The 24,660-nt window shown below is 41.5% G+C and overlaps 1 protein-coding gene across 2 annotated transcripts; it reads right to left on the bottom strand.

Moving 5' to 3' along the window:
- Positions 1 to 2,536: 2,536 nt before the first annotated feature.
- rhbg (Rh family B glycoprotein) lies at positions 2,537 to 15,863 on the bottom strand. Of its 2 annotated transcripts, XM_029451041.1 has the most exons (11): positions 15,534 to 15,863; positions 11,517 to 11,703; positions 11,057 to 11,207; positions 10,804 to 10,951; positions 9,990 to 10,156; positions 8,975 to 9,112; positions 8,281 to 8,414; positions 5,300 to 5,421; positions 4,833 to 4,906; positions 3,124 to 3,214; positions 2,537 to 3,085 (listed from the first exon to the last, which is right to left on the bottom strand). In XM_029451041.1, exons 1-10 carry the CDS (start codon positions 15,709 to 15,711, stop codon positions 3,137 to 3,139), a joined length of 1,377 nt encoding a protein of 458 aa, XP_029306901.1. In that variant the 5' UTR covers positions 15,712 to 15,863; the 3' UTR covers positions 2,537 to 3,085; positions 3,124 to 3,136. The 2 variants fall into 2 exon arrangements, with proteins under 2 accessions (XP_029306901.1, XP_029306900.1); XM_029451040.1 differs by having other exon boundaries at positions 2,537 to 3,214.
- Between the last annotated feature and the right edge of the window lie 8,797 nt (positions 15,864 to 24,660).

Raw genomic sequence — 24,660 nt, 5'->3', positions numbered from 1 at the left:
TGTCAGCGTGTCCCTGTTACGGCCTCCACAGGCTGCGAGTGGGCCGAGTGCTCCCACAGGGGAGCAGCACATCCTCAGGGAGCCTATTAACCCATTATGTTCGCCTCCAGAGCCGTGTTATTCACAACAATCACATACGAGCTGCAGGCTGAGCGGCAGGAGGCTCCAGCTGCAGGAGCCGTGTGGCCCGGGGCGCCGCTCTGCACCATTCCCATGCCGTGCCTTGCTCAAGGGCTGAATGTAAAGAAGCAGATAAGGTCAAGAGCGTAATATGGCCTCTTGGATTTACATGTCATGTTGCATTGAAGGAAAGTGGGAAATGATGCATAATTACAGTCATGAAGGAGGGTCACAGCCAGGGTTACACTGGGCTCAGCTCTGAGATGTGTTTATATCCTTAAAGTTATAGTTTCTTATTATATATGTGTACTCAGTGTACTTAATGTATATAAAACACTGTTTATTTTATTCTAGTAATCCAATTTGGCATCTGTGACCATTTTGTTTCAGCCGCAGCCAAAGAAAGAAAGAACAAAAACAGGGAAGTGTCGTAATGAAATATGACAAAATATATGACTGAATTTCAAAATAAAAGCTGATTTCCTCACCTGATTTAAATAGATTTGACAGAAAGATAAATAAAGAGGATATGACCTCAGGGTCTCAGTCTAGTTATTGTAAATCTGATATTTCAGCTCACGCTTTAATTCAATGTTATTATTGTGCAGCTGAAATTAAAACAATTAACATTTCATCTGCTTTAATGATAGCTTCTATTTTTTATTTTGCAGAGCCTTCTACATATTGCAGGTGTGACACCCAACACGCACATCTCCAGAAGACATATTAGACAATAGAGTAATTACCATAATCATGATTATTTTTCTCTGCATTTTAATTAGCCCTATGAAGCTCAATTAAGCTCTTCAGTCGCAGCGCCTATTCAGTAAACAGCTGTCCACCTGTCTTCTCCTTCCTGGGAAAAGGCTGTGGCGCCTGTTCACGCCGAGGTACCATCACCAAATCACATCAAATGTGTGTGTGTGTGTGGGGGGGGGGGGGGGGTCAACCGTGGCCCCTGCAGCCTGCAAGGGGCCCTCTGTATGAGGGGTGATTAATGCCACACAGAGGCAGCAAACATGAAGGGCATCATTAAGATATGCTAATAGCTTACTTTGCAAAGTTAGATTTGAATAACAGACGTAATGATGGGAAATAACAAAAACATCCTTTTATACGGAATATAAACATGAAAATGTTTCTTTAAACAAAGACATTTTGAGATCTGCACATTGAAAACACTTCAATTCTTATTATTTAGTGACGATAAAGATTTTTAAGATGAATCCTGTGAGAGTCGAACTCTTTGTAGTGTTGGTGTTATTTCTATTCTATTATATATATATATATATATATATATATATATATATATATATATATATATTATATTCTTTTAAGAGCCTAAAGGATCCTAATGTGAAGTCGAAGTTAAAACATTAACTTAAATACGCAACTCAAGTTACGTAACAGACTTACATTGTTTTAAAACAAACCTTTAAAGTAGATCTGTTGCGTTTGTTAACCACGTGTTTAAAACTGCGACTGTAATCCAGGAGAAACGTAACAAGCAGAATGAGCTTCAGTTATAATCTGATTACCTTTACACAGTTTGAAATGGTTTTGTTTTGCTTGTACGGTTGAAGGTTGAATATGTGTATTTACAAAGAGAGGAGAGAAAAGAACCCTGCTGGTCCTGAGCCTCAGTCAAGTCCACACATGAAACACATGAGTTCATGTGTTTCTGAAGAGTTGGAGTCTGCAGAGTATAACTGTGGCTCCGAAGTAGAAGATTTCAAAATAAAAGCAGAATCATTTTGAGTGGATTTGTAGATGATTCTCTGAATGCAGGAGAAAACATATGAAGCAGTGAGGAAAGAATGTACTTGTAGTTATTCTTGGTATTTCCACTCTTGCACACAAAGTGTTTTTCCAGGAACACACATTCAGATGAATGGTGAGTTGTTTATTCCTCCTCCTCTGTGGCATTAATCACCCCTCATACAGGCCCTGAGGAGACCATATCTAACGGGCACACCCGCTTTCTTCCTGTTTGATCCCTGAAAGTGAAACTGTAAATTACGCCGTGAGAGACAAACCCCATCTGGATTAGAGGCATTAACCCTTCTGCCGTGCATCCCATAATGACCGGCCTTCATCGTAGCAGCAGAGCGTCTCTGCCGCGTGTTACAAAGTGACGCATGTTATGAAAGTCTGGATGGAAACAGACAAAACTAAACATTTATATTATTATATATATATATTATATATTATATTCTTTCTGTCAACATTGTGACGATCACTGACTGGAAGATTTTTATTTTTATTCCAATCAAATGTCCACATTTTCCACTTTTTATTGACCCTCATCATTATACAATATGTACACTTTAATATTCAATGAGAATTTATTCTGACAAAAAAAACTAATTTTGAAACTTCTATCAATCCACAAAAAATGATTAGGTCCGAAAAACACTGAATGTAAAACGGTGGCATCTTTATTGTAACGCCTCACATACAGTTTAATAACCTAATAACCTAAAGTAGCAGATAATACACATATTTTTAAAAAAATGCCTTTGCATTGTTTTGCATGAAAATCGTTTATTCAAAATATAGAAAATGTAAAAATATGTTTTTTAAATGTTTCCCAAGACTCAACGTTTCTATTGGAGCAGGGTTGTGAAGGAGTCTGTTTGTCTTTGGGTTTTAAACTGTGTCACGTGTCTCTGTCTGCTTTACGGGACAATTAGACACATCACCCCCCAGCGCAGTGTTTCCAGAGTCACACACAACTCTACAGCGCCCTCTTGTGGCCACAGCTGCACATATTCAGTTCAACACATTTTTATTTGTATTTCTGCAGGATAAAAAAAATGTAAAGTTTGGAGTTTTACACAAACAGACATTTGCCAGTTGACATGAACACGATGCAGGTCCATCTGTATGTGTAACAACCTAAAAGGTGTCATACTCAAGTGCTAGGATGTGTGTGTGTGTGTGTGTGTGTGTGTGTGTGTGTGTGTGTGTGTGTGTGTGTGTGTGAGTGTGTGTGTGTGTGTGGTTCTGATTGTGTCTAACTGTTGAGCTTCTCAGTCTCTGTCGTCCTCACGGCGGTCAGCTGGTCGTCATGTTCCTCCTCGTCTCCGGGCACCTGTCGAGACAGAAGCACAGATCGTTCACTCTCTAGATGTGTATGATGTCAGACATCTTTCATCTCAGACTGAATAAAGTCAAGGTGCACATTAGTCGCCACTTCCTGGTTTCGAGTCATTTATTTTCTTGCTATGTCTCTAAATAACGCGCTGCATGTGCATTAGTGTGCACGTGTCATTGTTGTTTTTTAAACATATATAAATGGATAAAAAAAGCTGCATTCTTTGATATTATTTATGAATGCAGAGGACAGAAAATAGATATTTTAAGGGGTTATGAAAATATTTGCTCAGTGCATTTAATTTATCTTTAATGTCTGAATACAAAGAGGTTCGTACTGCAGTTATTAATCAACAATGAAATAAACATTTAATATATCTTTAATGTCTTAATACAGTGAGGTTCGTACTGCAGTTATTAATCAACAATGAAATAAACATTTAATATATCTTTAATGTCTTAATACAGTGAGGTTCGTACTGCAGTTATTAATCAACAATGAAATAAACATTTAATATATCTTTAATGTCTTAATACAGTGAGGTTCGTACTGCAGTTATTAATCAACAATGAAATAAACATTTAATATATCTTTAATGTCTTAATACAGTGAGGTTCGTACTGCAGTTATTAATCAACAATGAAATAAACATTTCATTTAATATTGAACGTGTTTTTAATGTAAAGCCTCTTTAATGTGAGATTAATATAGCAGGCCTACCATGTGCACTTATATATCTTCAGTCAAACACACAAAACAAAAGCATGATGGGAACGACAGGAGGTGCGTTGCATTGTGGGGGATTACGAATGACGTCAGCCCAAAGTGAGAAGGTGTGACATCCTGCAGGAGGGATTTAGTTCCTGTAATTAATCTGGTTTGATGACATTGTTTGCAGGTACATTTGCGCCCCCTGGTGTTCAGACAGACTCTGTCTCACCTGCAGCTTCACATCTGACTCTCAGTGAGACAGCGCCACCTGGTGGCCGTTCGATGCACCGCGTGACACCAGGAAACACTTCCTCTTTGTGGTTCATATTAAAAGCCTAAAGGTCACTTTGCAGCACAGTGTCACCAAAATAAAATAATGTAATAATATTTATTAATACATATTATATAATCTTTTGTGAATAGCTCCATAATCTCTTAATAATTTCCTGGAAGAAAACAATGTATGTTTGCAATAATTATAAGGAAAATTGTAATTTCCTCCATTTAAACACAGATAAATATACATATTTATTTATCATTCATTCATTCGAGAAGTTTATTCTCTGTATATATTTTTATATAATTACCTGTGGACACATTTCACATGTGACCTGCAGTGACTAAAATACTCCTTTAATTGGAATTTATTTTTTCTTGAAAAACGGTTCGATTTAGACCCAAATACATTTTATATAATTGGAAAAGTATTCTCCATTGACAGCATGTTGTATCGGGCTCACATTATTGCATGTTCAGCTGACTTCAGTTTATGTTTGCACTAATTGAAACTCCTTAAAGTGTGCTAACTAAACTCAAAGTACAACATTCTTTAATTAGCAGGAAATGCCTGAGAACGGTCAGACTCGCAGTGTAAAGGGTTCATCTGTGCTTCAGTGAAACTCACCTCCCAGTAGATGCTGTCCTCGTAGCAGATGGTGTCGGGAGGAGCACCGAAGACGGGAAGCTTCAGAATGAAACCTGATACAAGCAAAGACACTCGTCATTGTACTTACACAGAATGATTCCTGCTTTGAGGAAATACAGTAAAAATGTACTTCTGTATCTTAAACAAGATCCAAAACACAAGAAAATAAAATCCTGCAGCTGAGGAAGTCATTGATGTTTATCATGAACACATCCGGCACCTGCCTGCTGATTACATTATAAAGTCAAATCTCTCTGCGTCCCTCCTTTAATGAGGCTTCCCTGCAAGGACTCATTCGTCCAGACGTCTAAGTTACAGTTTCTGTCAGTGAACGTTTTGTAAAGTGTTTGTCATATATATTGAAATACGTTTAAGACAACATTTAACCACATGAGGCCCAGTTTTAACCTCTTTATCAGAGCTTAAAGGGAACATGAGACACCTACCGACGATAAGTCCTCCCCCCAGGGCGATGCCGAGGGTGACGGCGAGGGAGATGGCCTGTCGGACGCCCTGGTAGGACGCTTGGATTTTTCCGCTTGCCACATCAGGGAACACGTCGTGCATACTGAAACACACCAGAACAAGCCAGCAGAGATTTTAGTTTGAGAGAAATACAGAGACGACGATGAGTCACACACACACACACACACGCACACGCACACGCACACACACACACACACACACACACACACACACACACACACACTGTGCAATAACACATCCCAGTTTGTTGAGGGAAAATGTGATTCAACAAGTCCTTCAGATGTGCAGGCTCAGAGCAGACTGCCCTTTATTTTTATATATTTAAGCGTAAACATGTTGCAGGTAGAAACCCAGAATATGAAAAGAGTACAAACTGACAGTGAACTACACACTGCACACGTCCCTGACTCCACAGATTTACTGTCTGTTTGCAGGTGACTTTTATTAGGAATGTGAGAGCAGCCTGGGGTGAGCTGAGATCTGTCAGCGTAGTCCAAGCGATATCATCTGTAACATAATACACTCCTGCAGTCAAACCCTCGCAGAGTTGATCTTATTCAGTGAGAAATGTGGACAGTCAGGACTAACGGCTGCAGTCGAGTTAAGGCTGGTTGGAGTCACTTTACTTTCTCACCGCACACTTGGTAGAAGCAATCATCTGTTATCCTGCAGGTAACAGAGCAGACGCCTTAGTGACACTGATGTTCTGCTGCAGCATGTTTACGTACACACCCTGACAGCTCAGTGTCATACCCTTATGATTCATAGCTACTAAGAAGTCTTAATTAAAGGTATGATATGTTACATTTCTTAAAACAACTAGCCCTGTGTTGTATATGTAGTGAGACAGAGACATGTGTAATGTTCCTGAAGGTAACGTTTCCTCTCTCCTGTCATGGTGTCATCAGTCCTGTGTTGTATATGTAGTGAGACAGACACATGTGTAATGTTCCTGAAGGTAACGTTTCCTCTCTCCTGTCATGGTGTCATCAGTCCTGTGTTGTATATGTAGTGAGACAGAGACATGTGTAATGTCCCTGAAGGTAACGTTTCCTCTCTCCTGTCATGGTGTCATCAGTCCTGTGTTGTATATGTAGTGAGACAGAGACATGTGTAATGTTCCTGAAGGTAACGTTTCCTCTCTCCTGTCATGGTGTCATCAGTCCTGTGTTGTATATGTAGTGAGACAGAGACATGTGTAATGTCCCTGAAGGTAACGTTTCCTCTCTCTCCTGTCATGGTGTCATCAGTCCTGTGTTGTATATGTAGTGAGACAGAGACATGTGTAATGTCCCTGAAGGTAACGTTTCCTCTCTCTCCTGTCATGGTGTCATCAGTCCTGTGTTGTATATGTAGTGAGACAGAGACATGTGTAATGTTCCTGAAGGTAACGTTTCCTCTCTCTCCTGTCATGGTGTCATCAGTCCTGTGTTGTATATGTAGTGAGACAGAGAGATGTGTAATGTTCCTGAAGGTAACGTTTCCTCTCTCTCCTGTCATGGTGTCATCAGTCCTGTGTTGTATATGTAGTGAGACAGAGACATGTGTAATGTTCCTGAAGGTAACGTTTCCTCTCTCTCCTGTCATGGTGTCATCAGTCCTGTGTTGTATATGTAGTGAGACAGAGACATGTGTAATGTCCCTGAAGGTAACGTTTCCTCTCTCTCCTGTCATGGTGTCATCAGTCCTGTGTTGTATATGTAGTGAGACAGAGACATGTGTAATGTTCCTGAAGGTAACGTTTCCTCTCTCTCCTGTCATGGTGTCATCAGTCCTGTGTTGTATATGTAGTGAGACAGAGACATGTGTAATGTCCCTGAAGGTAACGTTTCCTCTCTCTCCTGTCATGGTGTCATCAGTCCTGTGTTGTATATGTAGTGAGACAGAGACATGTGTAATGTCCCTGAAGGTAACGTTTCCTCTCTCTCCTGTCATGGTGTCATCAGTCCTGTGTTGTATATGTAGTGAGACAGAGAAATGTGTAATGTTCCTGAAGTTAACGTTTCCTCTCTCTCCTGTCATGGTATCATAAGTCCTGTGTTGTATATGTAGTGAGACAGAGACATGTGTAATGTTCCTGAAGGTAACGTTTCCTCTCTCTCCTGTCATGGTGTCATCAGTCCTGTGTTGTATATGTAGTGAGACAGAGAAATGTGTAATGTTCCTGAAGTTAACGTTTCCTCTCTCTCCTGTCATGGTGTCATCAGTCCTGTGTTGTATATGTAGTGAGACAGAGACATGTGTAATGTCCCTGAAGGTAACGTTTCCTCTCTCTCCTGTCATGGTGTCATCAGTCCTGTGTTGTATATGTAGTGAGACAGAGACATGTGTAATGTCCCTGAAGGTAACGTTTCCTCTCTCTCCTGTCATGGTGTCATCAGTCCTGTGTTGTATATGTAGTGAGACAGAGAAATGTGTAATGTTCCTGAAGTTAACGTTTCCTCTCTCTCCTGTCATGGTGTCATCAGTTTTTTAACACCATGGTTGTTTGTTTTGTAGAGGAGGAAACCTCTGAGGATAATTCGGCTTCTGGTAAAAACCTCTTGAACGTCTGGATCTTGAGTTCTCAGAGAAACAAGCTGAAAAACGTTATCGGCAGCCGAACAGCGTGCAGGAGAAACTCTGATGTTTAACCTCAAACTGCTTAATTCACAGTTTTTAGCGGTTTTACTCAGAGAGGAGAAGGAGACCTCTGTGGAGAATTCTGCTGCTGAACCAGGAACACTGAAGGAGAAGCTGACATGATAAACTCCCATGAGTCCATGCTATTTAGCAACACCACCAAACTTCTAGTATAAGGATGAGTGCTCACAGGGACTTTGAATAAAGTTTTCATCTGGTGCAGAGATTCATCCAGCGACTTCCTCTAACCCTGTCTCTGGGATAATGTTGCAGGCCTCAGATGTTTGTCTCTACGACAGCACAAATAAAAAATGTTTACCCTTTTCCATAAACATCTGTAGTTGCCACGGCTGCAGTCACCGCTCCCACAATAGCGCCCAGGACGCCGGGCATGCCGTGCAGGTTGTGAACCCCGCAGGTGTCTTGGATCTTCAGTTTTTCCTCCAGGACGGGCTGAAAGAAGAAGAATACGAGACGACGATGATCATGTGGTGGACGAAACTGGAGAATTGCAACATCACAGTTTGAAATACATGTTTCTGTGCAGGATAGAGGGGTATTATTTAAATATTACAGATTTCTTCATGACATTAATGGCCCCTAAAACACACACACACACACACACACACACACACACACACACACACACACACACACACACACACACACAATGCATGCGATTACAACACAGTTCATTTCTATTTCTATTAGTTGGTGTTTGGTGAAACATTATAAATCCCACATTATTACATAATGGAGGCCGTAGATAGTGTTATGTTTCATTATAGTGACATATATATGACAAAAACATTCCACAGATTCATTAATATAAACTTTCCAGGTACTTGTCGCCATTTTGTTCTTGTTATTTGACTTCACAGCTGATTGTCAGCTGAAACATTTGAAAACATAAACTCATAAGCTGAAGATTTACAGTTATTTCCCCCTCAGCTCTGCCTGTAATGTGTCCGTAGCGTCACTGACTTGATCAAAAAATGCTGAATCATCCTTACGGAGAGGTACTTGAAGCCCACAACAGAGATGATGCCGGCCAGGAAGCCAACGATCATGGAGCCGTAAGGTGTCAGCATCATCTCACCAGCTGTTCCTGCTGCGACTCCACCGGCCAGCGCAGCGTTCTGGATGTGGACCTGCGAGGAGAGAAAGCGTGAAACTAAACTGAAATTAAGCATTTTGAGGGTTATGACTACACATTATGACCACACACACACATGCATCATTTCCCCACATGTTACTCCTGGTTGTGTAGAAAATGCATTAAAACATCATGTTGAGAAGCTAAATGTACAGAAAGTATAATTAAACAGTAAAATATTAATTTAATTAGAGCAAACAAAACACTTTTCTGTGCTCAACACATTGACGTCTTTGATGTTATTGCACACAAACAATAATCAACTCAGTTTTTCTGTGCTCACAAAGTCGTTTCATGTGTATGTTGTGGGAGGTTGGAGCATGTTGCAGCATGAAGCAGCATGTTGCAGCACACATCACACATCACACACTTTAACTTTTATTTCCCTGCTTTTTCTTTCTAAGACTTCTGCAAAAGTACAGAAAGGTAACGTCTGCACGGCGGTAGAGGAGGATCTAACTCTGAGGTGACTTCCTGTTGTAACATGTTGCATGTCCTGCATTAGACACTGATCAGTCTTTACTATCAGCAGCTGGTTTGTCCAGAACTGCACCAGACATGACTCTCAGGTCCGATCACTATCAGCACAGGAATGTCATCTTGATATCAGGATGATTTACTGACAGTGTTTGACTCACATGAGCCAAGTGACCATGTGCTCAGGCACAACTTACACTGTGTGGGGTGTGTGTGTCTTCAGGTGACACATCCATCACCTTTTATCTTATGAGAAACTCACAAGTTTTACACTCTGATAAGATCCACCCTGTGACTGTCATCTTCTGACTCGATCTATGAGCGATTCATTACTGAAGCTGTTGATTGGATTAGATTTTTTCGAAACCACAGTGAAGATAATCTCGTGTCCTCACCATGTCCAGTTTGCCGTCGTGTGCTGTGAGCGCGGACATGCCGTATGTGGACAGAGTGCAGGCTGCCAGGGAGTAGTAGGTGTTCATGGCTGTGCGGTGCTGGTCGTCTCCATGAGCTGTGACGGCAGAGTTGAAGCTGGGCCAGAACATCCACAGGTAGATGGTACCTGAGGAGCAAGTACCCGAGGTTAAAGCTCCATTGGGCAATTGCACAAACGTACTGTAGCTGAAAACATCTACATGCTCATGTTTACCAGCCAGTCTGAGAAAAGATCTAATAAGTCCAGCTGTCTCTGAGAGGAGCTCAATAAGTAAACTTGTGTTTCCCATGAAGGTTTGAAGGTACTGCCCCAGTTTTTCTATTTGCATTTGTTTTTGATATCACAGATGGTACAAAGTCGTTGTTTGGACTTGTAAGCAACCCATTTTTCCCACTTCACCAAATGTAATGACATTTAAAAAACAATTGGTTTAGGAAATATACATAAATAATTGATCCTTTTTACTGACAGTGCACCTTTACCTCCGGCTAACACAACAAAGGCCTATTTCTGTTTCAGGAAAATGTTAATTTAGTTCATTGTTTTAGGTCAAATCATGTGACTCCACATTTCTGTTTGGTATCACGGGTTTCAAGGGTATTAAAAAAACTGAATTTCAGAGCATATTCACACTAAATATTATACAGTAATGAGGGAAAGCGTTTCTGCACTCGTCTCAATGAGTTTGAAGATGTGAGGGATATTTTAAATATTAAAATAATCGACTCTTCTGCACAGTGAACGATGAAGCTGCAGCATTGGTTGATGTTTACCGATCATAGCGAACAGGTCAGAGTGGTACACTGAGCTGTTCCTGTGTTTGCTCTTATCCAGGTTTGGCCGGTACAGGACTCGGGTCACCATAAGGCCGAAGTAGGCTCCAAACGTGTGGATGGTCATGGAGCCGCCGGCGTCCTTGGCCTGAAACAAAGTTAGCCACAACGTAGTTTGGAAAAGGAGACCTATTTGATGAAGAGCGATATCTTTGGTGCTAATCAGTCCGTGTTTAAGAGATTTGTAACTCACCCCCAGAGTGGATAGTAGGACGAACTCATTGACGGCGAACAGTGTGACCTCAAACATCGCCATGACCAGCAACTGGACAGGACTGGTTTTACCCAAAACGGCTCCAAATGAGATGAGCACAGCACCGGTGCAGAAATCAGCGTTGATCATACTATAAGAAACAGAGTTTAATGATGACATTACTACATTATCTTGTGGGTGTGGCCAAAACAACAGCTTTTATAATATCAGGTGTTGTGTTCCACTTGAGTCAACACCTCTATCTATAAATACACATCTACACATCTATCTAAGTCTATCAGTGTATAAAGAACGTGCTGTAAGTCTGTTTCTCTTTCATTTCTTCACTTCACAAATGTAAAGCACCTCGTCCTGCATTTACTGTTAGATTTTCAACACATTGGTTGTGTGTGCATGTGTCTGCGTGCGTTCATGCATGAACAGAATGGTTACCACATACCTCTCCACCCCGATGTGGATCTTGCTTCCATGCATACCGTGGAAAAAGCCCTGCATGAGCGTGGCCCACTGCAGGGCGAAGGCAGCGATAAGGAAGTTGAAGCCCACGCTGCTGAAGCCATAGCGCTGCAGGAAGGTCATGAGGAAGCCGAAGCCGATGAAGATCATCACGTGCACGTCCTGGAAACCTGCACAATGTAGAAAACACCGGCTAAGATTATGAAGGTTGTGAGCCTGGGAAAAAGTAAACAGACTAATTACGCAAGTGGAGTTCCACAGGGCGCGATTCTGGATCCTCTACTTTTACTACAACGTTTTGATTTGTCCACCGAAGAAACATCTGTAAGCACAGCAGTGTGTTTGTTTGCAGATGATACTCAACTTTCTACAGATGATATCAGACCGATCGTAAACATAACATTTTAAATTTACTGCACTCAGGACACGCATATCTACACATTACAACTAAGTATTATTTGGTGCAATATTGGACTTGGCTTGCACAAAAAAAGATTTTCATTATCGGTCAAAATCTATACAATTTGTGAAGAATTAAAATGTTGCAGAAACCAAAGAGATGTCTTCAAACTGCTTGTTTTGAACAGCTGGAACCAGATCATTTAAATGTTCTATCTGTGTTAATCAACTGATTAAATGACTAAACATTAAACCTCAATTGAAACTTTCCATTTACTTATTAAAAACTTAACTTGTAAAATTGATTGCAAAATCAATTTACAAATGTAAAACCTTTTCAACTTTCCTTCTTCTTTGTTTTGATTTTATCTTTAAAAACAAAGACTTATTAGAAACACATTTGAAAGTCTGTGTAGTACCACGAGCAGTTCAGTGAGGATACCATCGTTCAGATCAGCCTCACAAGGTTGTGCTCCTCGAAAGCCTCTATCAACTAAAACACTAGTTTACTGCCAACAACTGAGTCACGTGAGTCTTTGTCATTGATAAGTCTTTTCTGTGATGGAGCACAGTTACATAAGCGTTGGTCAGCGGGGACTTCAGGCTCAGCTGTGAGCATGCAAAGTGTTCTATCGTGATATTCATGTGTGGATATCGACTCTGACCAACGATAACGAACTCTCTCAACTTCCCCCCTCGGAGTCTTTGTGCACACGGTTTGTGAGGTCTAACTCTCCTTATTTGTCCCAAACTTCCACACACAATATTGTGCTGTGCCGGGGCTGCTGTCACCATGGTGACCATTCATTGGCACGGCCGGCGGAGGTGTTGCCAGTGTCCCTGTTGGCATTTTGGCCCATATACACGCACTGATACCCAAGAGGACCCCATACAATCAAAGCAAGGGGCAGGTTCAGCTGTGCTCAGTGTCAGACTGTCATGTGAGTTCTGCTGAAGGGAAACTTATATTCTGCTGATGTTCTCATTAAATTAGATCATTTTACGGTCAAGGACTTCCACAAAATGAGAGATTTAAGTTTATTTTAAGGCCAACAAAGAGTCTCTGAGCTCATCTACCATCGTGGGACTCTATAAGTCTCCGTTGAAAAAGCATTTCTTAGTTGGGTCTGTTTAAAGGGACAGTTCACCTTAATCACTCAAAAAACAGCCTCAGGGTTTAGGCTCCTAAAAAGTCAGCAAATAAAACGTATAATATTTGTGTGGCTGAATACCCTTCTGGGAAAGAGGTAGAATATCCTTTTGTGAGTCAGGCTGAGATAAAGTGTAACACAGGATTTTAAAATGTACTTACATTAACCTCGACTGTTTTAAATATGAGCTAAAGTAAAATAATAGTAAAGAAAACACCACTGTCCAATTCACCCTCTCATATGTTGTCCCACTCACTGAGTCATAAAGACATTTACAGACACAGTCACAGACAAAAGTTCTTATCAAACAGACACTGTGGGGATCAAACCTCCACAGCGTCGTCTGACTGCTCTGTTCACCTGCAGCTGATCTGATGCACATGAGGGACACTTGTAAAGCATACCATCCTTATCTCACAGGAACATATAGGACAGACAACACACTGACTGTAGGACCACCAACACGCGGTGGATGTACAAGCTGCCCTATAGATAACCTGCAGTGCGTGAACTCGTCTGTTTATTGTACAGTCGTTCTCAGGCGTGCAGTGAGGATGGAGGATGGAGGTTGTGTACACACAGCACTGAAACATGAAGGTCAACTAATGTTTCAGCTACCGTGACAGCCGAGGTGTCGGGTTAAAGATTGTCTGAAGCCATTAAATCTCATGGACCTTTTACTCTCTGCTCTTATTTTTATAACCAAGTCCTGCAAGACACCCAACCCTGACGTGCGTGTCCTGTTAGGAAACAGGACGGGGAGGAAACGTTAAGAGAGAAAGATGCTGGACTTTTATACAATCTGCAGGCGTCACGCTGTGTTTAAGAACCGTCAACATTGGTTGCTTTTGGTCTTTCTCTTGCCGTCACCAGTCTACTTGTTTAAACTTGTTGGAGAATTTGTTCGTTCAGTAGAATTATTTCAGTGTTTCCCACGAGGAGATGCCACCAGGTCTCCCAACGTCTGAATGTGAAGTTAAGAGTCACGGCTTTGGGCTGAAAGGTAAGGAAGTATTTTCTTTAGCAAGTTCATCATCTGATAACATGGGCCTTGTTATGGTGCTTTTATTATTAAATAGTTACACAGATCAAGAACTTGATGCATCGTCCACATGTTGGACTTTTGCAAACAGCCTGACGTAATTTCTGTCAACATTAATTCTTCATGTCAATGTATTACAATCATTTCAGCCTGAGAAGAAAACCAATCAATCTGAAGCTGACTGAAGCTGTTTGCAGCTTCAGTCATGCTGTTTCTGTCAGCCAGTCGCTTAGCTGCATGATTGAGATGTCAAGAGTTTTAAGTAAAAAGCTTTTGTCTCTACATTCTCCTCATTCTCTGCTCTGCTCCGGGACACCAGCCCACACACCTGAGGGAGCGAGAGGCGCAGGTGGACGACTTGTTAAGACCCGCCCTCAGTCATGTGACTTAGGGTTGGTTTGTTACGGTGGATCTGTGAGGAGATGAGTGAAATGTAGAAGCTTCTGTCACCACTGCATGTGGAAGAAAGAGACAGACGTGGAAAAGAGCGTGGTGCTTCTTATTCACAGAGAGTTGCAGAAGATGCAACCTTGTATTGATTAGTTGACATTCGTCAATGCTGAAGAACAGCTTGAGCTTCTGTGTGCAGTGAGTGTCAGTGGATGGATAATGTGTTTTATGAAAGCGGTAATGAGCGCCGTCTGTTTCCCCTGCAGCCTGTCAGGGAATAATAAAGCTTTCTACACCGTCAGCGGATCTGCCTGCACGGGTCAGCAGCGGACTGGAAGACATCGCGATGAATGGGACGCCTCCAATTAGCGAAACTTCTCAACCGCTTACACTGAAAACAAGTCACAGAATATTCTGCACATGTAAATGAGTTGGTTATGATACTTACAGTTATGTAAACGTCCCTGAGAGCGTGTGAGAGAGGAACATTCAGCATCATTAGAACAAAGAACAAAGTTAATGAATGTGTGTTTCTGCTGTTTCATGTGCTTCAGTGTAGAAACACTTTGCCTCCCATGATCATAGCTCATGGTGTTTGGATTACATTTAAAGATCGTGAGCATTGTTTAAAACAGAGCTTCTGCACTCGAGCCTCAGAGCAGAGTGTTCTGCACACTTATCTTTGATAACTCTGACTTGATTATGTTCCTGTCCTAAAGAAGAAGCATCATGGGGATTGTAGTCCATGTCTTTATCCAATAAACATGCAAATGATTGAACAATACAGAACACAGTGATGGACTGGTTGTATTATCCTGCTGATTTAAAATACTTTTCAAGAAAATGCAACGTAACCCACAACAAAGGTCAGAGCAAGTTATATGCAACAGGTTGTGTCATAATAAAGCTCCATCCCATCACGTTGGCAGAGTTACTGTAGGAAAGAGTACAACTTTTCCTCTAAAGCTCTAAAGCATCTTGACCCTGCGCCTCACTGTAACCTCCACGGGACACTCACTTGGGTAGCGGTAGTAGAAGTCGTTCTCATACTCAGAGTGGTTCTTGTCATGCCACTCCTTGGCATCCGTCTCATCGTTGTACTGCACCAGAGTAGCGAAGAGGATGATGAGGATGATCTCCAGGATGAAGCAGATGATCGGCAGCCTCAGCCGCATGTTGGTTGCTGCGTCCGTCATGTTTTCTTCCCGAGCAGGAGAAGCTCACTGAGGCTCGTTCTTGGGGATGAAAAGGGAGATTAAAGATCCAGCACAACAAGTTAGACGCACTCTGTCTCTCTCACACACACCTCCTCAGTGCAGAGACAGGAGCCTGGTGTGTGTGTGTGTGTGTGTGTATGTGAGAATAAGAAGCTCACAGACTGACACAGGAGCTGGTTTTACATGTGTGTTATTACTGGACCTGCCTCCCCATGAATAATGCAGTGTCCCTTAAGCCCTGCCCCCTTGCTACTGTACTTTTTAAGGTGGAATGAAGTGCATGAGCTCATCTTACAAGTGAGTAATAATTAACTAGCTAGTACTATGTGATAGGAACTCTAATGTGTGACTGAGGTAAGACTTTCAGGTCGGCTGGTGTCCTCAGCAGAATGAACTGTTGGCAGCTGTCACTCAAACATCTTGATTGTCGTGGAATTATTCCCAATTATTTTCAGTAAACTTGTGTTGAGGCGGCTGCTGACTCGGCATGTGGTCAATAATAAATGCAGAAGCAGTAATGCGCCTGAATCCACACGGAGACTTTAGCAACATGAACTGACTTTCATTAGGTTTTTGTGAAACACATTTTTAGACCTTCTGCAGTTTCTGTTGAGGAATCCTTTGGAGACGTTGCAAAGACACATTTAAAATGTTCTGAACACACTTTATATGTTTTACTTTATGAAATGAAAACACTGTGAGGGGACAAGTAAAGACACCATTTCACAGTTTGGACAAAGTTCCAACTTGGAGCCCGTTATAAAGATGCGTGTACCATGTGTGCATCTCAACGAGACACTGATGCGCTTCAGTGAATAAGTAGAAATCACAAGTTGTGATGGTTTCATGTTCTAACATTTGTTCCAGACTGGAGTGCAGAAAACAGTCGACTGCTCGTCCTGCTGATAAACAAGCTGCTGCTGCTCTTGATGAATAATTGTTGGTGATTCAGAAGCTCCTTAACGATCCAAACTCACTTTATCTGGTCGCTCTCTCCTGGGAAACGTCCTGTGATGCACAGGAAGTGAGTTATTTTAGATGTCTAACAGCTGCAGCAGCAGTTTTCTTAAACATACAAAAAGGTCTCAAACGTCCTAAAGAAAGAATCCACTTTGTCCAATAAGACATTTGACGCACACTTCTTTTATTTTTGGATAGTGACGTAAAGTTAATTTTCTTTATATGGCCGAATATCACAAATCCCAGTTTACCTCCGGGGGCTTAACTTATATAATACGGCCACACAGACTCTTCCTAAGACAAGTTATGTGCTGGTTTCAGGCTTTTTAAAGGAACGTATTGATTGTACTGCGGTTTTCTTTACGCTGAACCTCGTCCTGTTCCCGTCCCTCTCACCTGTATCAGCGTCCTCCATCAGCGGAGGCTTTCTTCAGAGGTGAACAAAATGGCAGGAATGTTGTTATGATTTTATGGAATTTAAACTATTAATACTTGAGACCACAGGCGTCAAAGAGAAGCCATGAAGTGACAGAGAAGGCCTGTCTGTCTGCTCCGCATCCTGTCTGACCCGCCGCCTGTCAGCACGTCAGTCGGACTTCAAAATGTTTCCACTTCTATGCGGCAGGTGCGGCTCATCCTGCACGAATGTCTTTATCTAAGTAAAGGAAACCATAAGATTCAGGCAGCAGGTGACACTTTATATATATATATATATATATATATATATATATATATATATTATATATACATACATATAACGCAGTAATGCTTTTATTCTGTATCGACTTTAAATATTTATTCTCCTGCAGATCATTACATGTCCTGTTACATGTTACAACTGAACGCTGACCAAGACTTTTTAAGACGACCAAATAACTTTCAAGAACACACAGTGAAACGGTTAAACATCGTGGTAGCGACCTGTCAATCACAAGGTAGCCCCGCCCTAAAGCATGCGCTGCTTTATCGTCAATTTTACTCTAAATGGGAAATCATTTAGAAAATGAACGTCAGGCTGTGTTGAAGAAGATTTAAATTTGCGATTGAGAATAAACAATTCAATCCGACTATTATTGCAACCAGTAGAGTCGCCCCCTGCAGGCCATTAGAGAGAATGCAGGTTTATGGCTCTTACGCTTCGTGTGCATCCAAAGCCTCAGAGACCTTCTTCCTGTGACGTAGATCTCCATCGTCGTCCCGTCCAATGAGAGATGCATTTGTGAAGCACTTTTGTGATTCCAGGTTGTTTTTCTTTCCTGTTTGTTTAGAGATGCCGAGAGATTCTGTCATTCCAGAGTTTACGCAGAAGGACAAAGTCGTGGCGACACCTGAAGTCTCGTGCTCGTAGAAGCACAAAGAGTCCTGTTATTATGACCTTCAGGTCAGATTGTAGATAATATTAAAAAATTCCTCAAATGTTCCTGTAAGTGCTGAGATGCATGTACCTAATGGTCAGTTCCACCAAGATAAGGTTTTGTGGATTCAAATCTCTTTCACAAAGAAAGTGAAAATGTGTTTTTTTTATTTAGCAAAACGTGAAGTTTATGTTTCGTAAAAGCTGGTGAGAAATGATTTGACCCTTCCACCCCATCCTCCTCCGCAGGTGACTTTGATCAGAAACAATAATAATTGACAATCCAGTTTAGTTGTCTGGGAAAGTCATTTTTACTGTTACAGTTCATTAGAAACCTAAAGAAACCGGTTTGCCATTACTTCTACAGATCTAGAGATCAATGCATGAGGAGTCTTGTTTTTGGAAGGAACCCATTAGTTCATGTCACTTTTCACAGTTCAATAGGACTTCTTTGCTTGTCCACACATGCCTACGAGTCTCATCTTGGCTCTTCTTCTGAACGTCTCTCGTTCCTCATCGCTTCATCTCGCCAGTTAAAGTTACAGGTTTCACTTAAATCAACAAGCTGAGCTTCACACACTGAGACACTTGATACTCGTTCAGGTAAAAGTCCACAGGTGTAGACTCCGTGTGTTCCCGACCCCTCAGGGAAGGAACATGTTCAGCAGGAGAAGCTGATGGACAATCTATTAAGACAATGACCTCTGACCTCTGACCTCGGACCTCTGGTTGATGGGTTAGGAACAAGAAAACGAGGAATGTGTTAGAAAACATGTTAGAAACACGGGCAGAGGATATTTCAAACTCATGAAGGTGAAGCAGGATGGAGGTGTCTACACCGTCATATAATATCACTATATGATGGAGGTGTCTACACCGTCATATAATATCACTATATGATGGAGGTGTCTACACCGTCATATAATATCACTATATGATGGAGGTGTCTACACCGTCATATAGTGATATTATATGATGGAGGTGTCTACACCGTCATATAGTGATATTATATGATGGAGGTGTCTACACCGTCATATAATATCACTATATGACGGAGGTGTCTACACCGTCATATAATATCACTATATGATGGAGGTGTCTACACCGTCATATAGTGATATTATATGACGGAGGTGTCTACACCGTCATATAGTGATATTATATGATGGAGGTGTCTACACCGTCATATAATATCACTATATGACGGTGTAGACACCTCCATCATATAATATCACTATATGATGGAGGTGTCTACACCGTCATATAGTGATATTATATGACGGAGGTGTCTACACCGTCATATAGTGATATTATATGACGGAGGTGTCTACACCGTCATATAGTGATATTATATGACGGAGGTGTCTACACCGTCATATAGTGATATTATATGACGGAGGTGTCTACACCGTCATATAGTGATATTATATGATGGAGGTGTCTACACCGTCATATAGTGATATTATATGATCACAGTCACTACACCTGTGCCTGTTCTCCGCTCTGTCTTTAGCTGCTTCATCCAGAGCAAAGTAAACAGTAAACTTTAATCTGACAGCTTGAATTCACTAAACTTGTTTTGATTTGACAGATATGTGGATTAGTTATAATTATTAGTTCTATAAAAATATGTTTAAATGTTTTTTGTGCACAAATTAATATCTGGAGTTATTACAATAACCGAACACAGCTGGAAATAAGTTTCTAATTTAAGCGAGTTAGCATCATATTTGGTTATTGGCACGAAACACAAAGTATAGCTGAGGATGAGGATCACACACACACACACACACACACACACACAAACATGCACACACACACACGCATGCACACACACACACACAAACATGCATACACACGCACACATACGCATACACACACACAAACACACACAAACACACACAAACATGCACACACACACACACGCACACACACAAACACACAAACAAGTACACACACACACACGCATGCACGCACACACACACAAACATGCACACACACAAACACACAAACAAGTACACGCACACACAAACACTCACACACAAACACGCACACACACAAACAAGTACACACACACACACACACACAAACATGCACACACACACAATCATGCACACACACACACACAAACATGCACACACACACACACAAACACGCACACACAAACACGCAAGAATGTGTGAATCAAAGTAACTCTTCCTCTCGGAACAATCAAAGTGTGAGTAATGTTTAAATGGATTAAGTTAAATGTAGCACCACCTATTTACACCTTAACGCAGGGGTCGGGAACCTGTGGCTCTTTCGATAATGTGATATGGCTCGTTTAACATTTTTTAACATGATTAATTATATTGTGTCATTTTAAAGTAAAACATTTAGCAGCGGATTTGTTTTTAGTTCTCTCCTTTCCTCCGCTCCGTCTCTGGCTGTAGGTGAAGGTGTGTTCACACGTGTGTGCGTAGGGGGCGGAGCCCCGCCCGTCGCGAAACAGAGCAGAGGAGAAACTGCACAAAGCAAGCAGTAGACCGGGGGGGTCAAACTCAATCACAGAGAGGGCCAACATTAAAAACTGGGACTACGTCGAGGGCCAAACACGGTCCACATTTATTGAACAGGGTACACATAAAGTGCAAAAAGATATGGAACATATTTAAGTCAACTGCAGACGGATTGCTGAGCAGTTCACTTTAAATATCTGAGCTGCAAAGTCTCTCAGTTGATCAGCAGAATGCTGTCGGGAACACAGCGGGGGAGATGTTTGTCAGTGTTTGGAAACACGTAGTGACCAAAGTTTCCTGCTGCATCAGAGTCTCCCACAGGCAGCTCGGCATCACACATGTCCGTGATCCCACGGCCCTGAAGCTGCAGGTTTAACAGTGAGATGCTTCGTTATGTCGCACAAACAGTCCAGTTCACATCGTCCCAGAGATCTGTGCTGTGTTTCCCTTTGCTTTCCAAAAACTTTCATTCCATTCACATATTTAGTTTATTTAATAAAAGAGCTCCTGTTCAATGCAACACTGATACCGCTATTAGTACTCGGAGAAGTGTTATATTAAAAAATGCACGCATAAAGTTGCATTCAAATTTATATATTTGTATAAATGGCTCTCAAGAAAATACATAAAAAAAATATTTAGCTTTTATGGCTCTCCCAGCCAAAAAGGTTCCCGACCCCTGCCTTAATGCATCAGTAAATAAATAAACATATATATAATACTGCAGTAATATAATGTAACACAACTCTGATGCTCGTTATACTCACAAAGTTTGATTCAAAAAAAGGAAATAAGTATTTAATCATTTTTACTAGGAGTTAAAAAGTGCATCTTGTGTGTCTGTGCTGGTATAATATATAATATATAATATAAATATATACATATATATAGAATAGATAGAAATATAAATATATAATATATAAGAGATAATAATATATAAAGATAGATATATTATAATAGAGAAAAATATCATAATATATATATAAGAATAAATCGATAGAGAGGGAGAGGGAGAGAGAGAGAGAAGAGAGAGAGATGAGAGAGGAGGAGAGAGAGAGAGAAGGAGAGAAGAAGAGAGAGAGGAGAGAGAGAGAGAGAGGAGAGAAGAGAGAAAGAGAAGCAGAGAGGAGAGAGAATAGGATAATATATGATAGATATAATATATAATATATTTATGATTATATATATATAATATAATATATGATTATATATTAATAGATTAATCATATATTATATATGATTATATATAATATATAATATATAATCTATAATATATAATATATAATATATAATATATATATATATATATAATATATAATATATGATTATATATTATATATAATATTATGATTATATATTATATATTAATTATATAATCATAATATTATATATTTATATATATATATATATAATATATAATATATTGATTATATATTATATATAATATATAATAATGTGTTTAGTTTAGTAGTTTTAGTGTTTTGTCACCTGACTCATGTGCAGAAGTTCAAGTGTGCGTGCCACATTTCTTTCTTCCCTTCTTGCTGTGGAAGTGGGTGCATCTTGTCACTCCATCAGTGCAGCCGGCTCCCCGCTGATAACACAATCTCACAATGAGAGGGGGGGGGCACCAGATGAAGCGAGATAAAGACGAGACCCAACCTGCCTGTGAGGTCACACAGATATCATACGTCGTATTTCACACTTAACGCACAGTAGAGCTATTATACTGTACTGTGGGGGCTTTTGGGGGGCGACACCCATTTCAGAGGGAGGATGTGTGCAATGTAAACACACACACATAACACACACATAACACACACATAACACACACACATAACACACACACATAACACACACATAACACACACATAACACACACATAACACACACATAACACACATACACATAACACACACATAACACACACATAACACACACATAACACACACATACACACATAACACACACATAACACATACACACATAACACACACACACTCACACTCACACACACACACACACACTCACACACAACATCACACGACTACACAACATAACCATCCGACACACATAACACACACATAACCCACATAACACACACACACTCACACTCACACGCACACTCACCCACACACAACACACACTTACACACACATAACACACCACATACACACACACCCTTCACACTCACACGCACACCTCCCACACACACCACCACACTCACACCACCACACACACACTCACGCACACCACACACTCACACACACTCCACACTCACACTCACACACTCACACCACACACATACTCACACACCACATCACCCACTCACACCACTCCACACCACACACATTCTCCACAACACACTCACCACCACAAACTCACACTCACACTCACACGCCACCACTCCCCCTCACACCACTCACCCTCACACTCACACACTCACCACACACCACATATACTCACACCCACACTCACACACAACACTCACACTCACATACACACACTCACACACTCACACACGCACACACACACACTCACACACACACACACACACTCACACACTCACACACTCACACACTCACACACGCACACACACACACACTCACACACACTCACGCACACACACACACACACACACAGACACACACACACACACACACACAGACACACACACACACACACACACACACACACACACACACACACACAGACACACACACACACGCACACACACTCACACACACGCACACACACTCACACTCACACACACGCACACACACACACACTCACACACTCACGCACACACACACACACACACACACTCACACTCACGCACACACACACACACACACACAGACACACACACACACACAGACACACACACACACACAGACACACACACACTCACACTCACGCACACACACTCTCACCGTTCAGGGCAGAGCCCCCGGAGGAGCTGAACAGAGTACGACAGGTTGACTTATCTCCTGTCTCTGCGCTCAGATCTGTATCTACCTGTGTGACCTTCACGTGGCGTCGACCTGCTGCAGAACTCACTCAACAGGTAAATCCCTCCACGTGAACGGGTCAAGTGTTCCTGGTCCTGTTGTTGTCTACACGTATGGTGTCCAGCTGATCATTCATAACTTTGTTACTTTCAGCAGAACTTTAATTCTGTGGATTATTATATAAGATGAAAAGTTAAAAGTCTCTCACGTGTAGTTTTGTGTTTCACGCAGAAAGATGAGATCACGTGATGCTTCGTGCTCTTCTCCTGATAGTTGGAGGAAACACAGTAACGCTGTTTGGAGGGCGTTCACCGCTTTGCATCCTGGGTCCTCATTTACATTTAGGAGACAAATCCGCAGCAGACCAAGAAGGTGCCATGTGTGGAGGCAGCGTGACAGCTGAACGCACCAGGTGAAGGACACACAAAGGAAAGACAGGAAGTGAGTTAACGAACGAGTTCTTTCTTCTGCACAAAGAACCAAGTCACACAACACAACGTCAACACTGAGTGTGCTGTCAAGGAGGAGAGACGACACTGAGGGGAGGAATGCAAAACATGGTTTGCTGCATAACAAAGGGTCAAAGGTGAAATCCAGATCCATTTAGACTCCCGAAGCATGTGTGAGGTATGCAAAGATAACAAAGGTACCCGCATTTACCTGCATGAATAGCAGGGGGCTACAGGTGAGCCCCGGTCAGACTGGGGAGCCTCTCTGAGCTGTCACTCACAATGTCGCTCCAGGAGAAGGAGCATGTGTAAAATGTGAGAAATGTTCCAGGGGGTAGCGTGTCTTCACAGGGGATCCTTTCAGAAAGAACATACTTTAAACCACGAGGCCTCCATGACCCCGCCGCTTGTTACGCATTACTTCAACAGAGTCACGCACCGCCGCACCACGCACACTGATACGGCGTCAGGGCTGCAGGCAGGCCCGACCTGCTCTCATATCAGCCGCGCTCATCTTAGTACGTGGATGGGAGGGACGCTCTGGCATTCACAAACGGCTGGTTATAGAAACATAAATCTGCTGGAGAAGAAGCGCTTTGTTTTCTCTTCTTACTGAATTCATTAAGAACCTCAAACAGGACGAACAGGAACGATTC

This window comes from Cottoperca gobio, chromosome 16 (genome assembly GCF_900634415.1).
Source record: "Cottoperca gobio chromosome 16, fCotGob3.1, whole genome shotgun sequence".
Classification (NCBI taxonomy): Eukaryota; Metazoa; Chordata; class Actinopteri; order Perciformes; family Bovichtidae; genus Cottoperca; species Cottoperca gobio.
The sequence above is the reverse complement of the archived record's forward strand: the minus strand, read 5'-3'. Positions and strand labels throughout refer to the sequence as shown.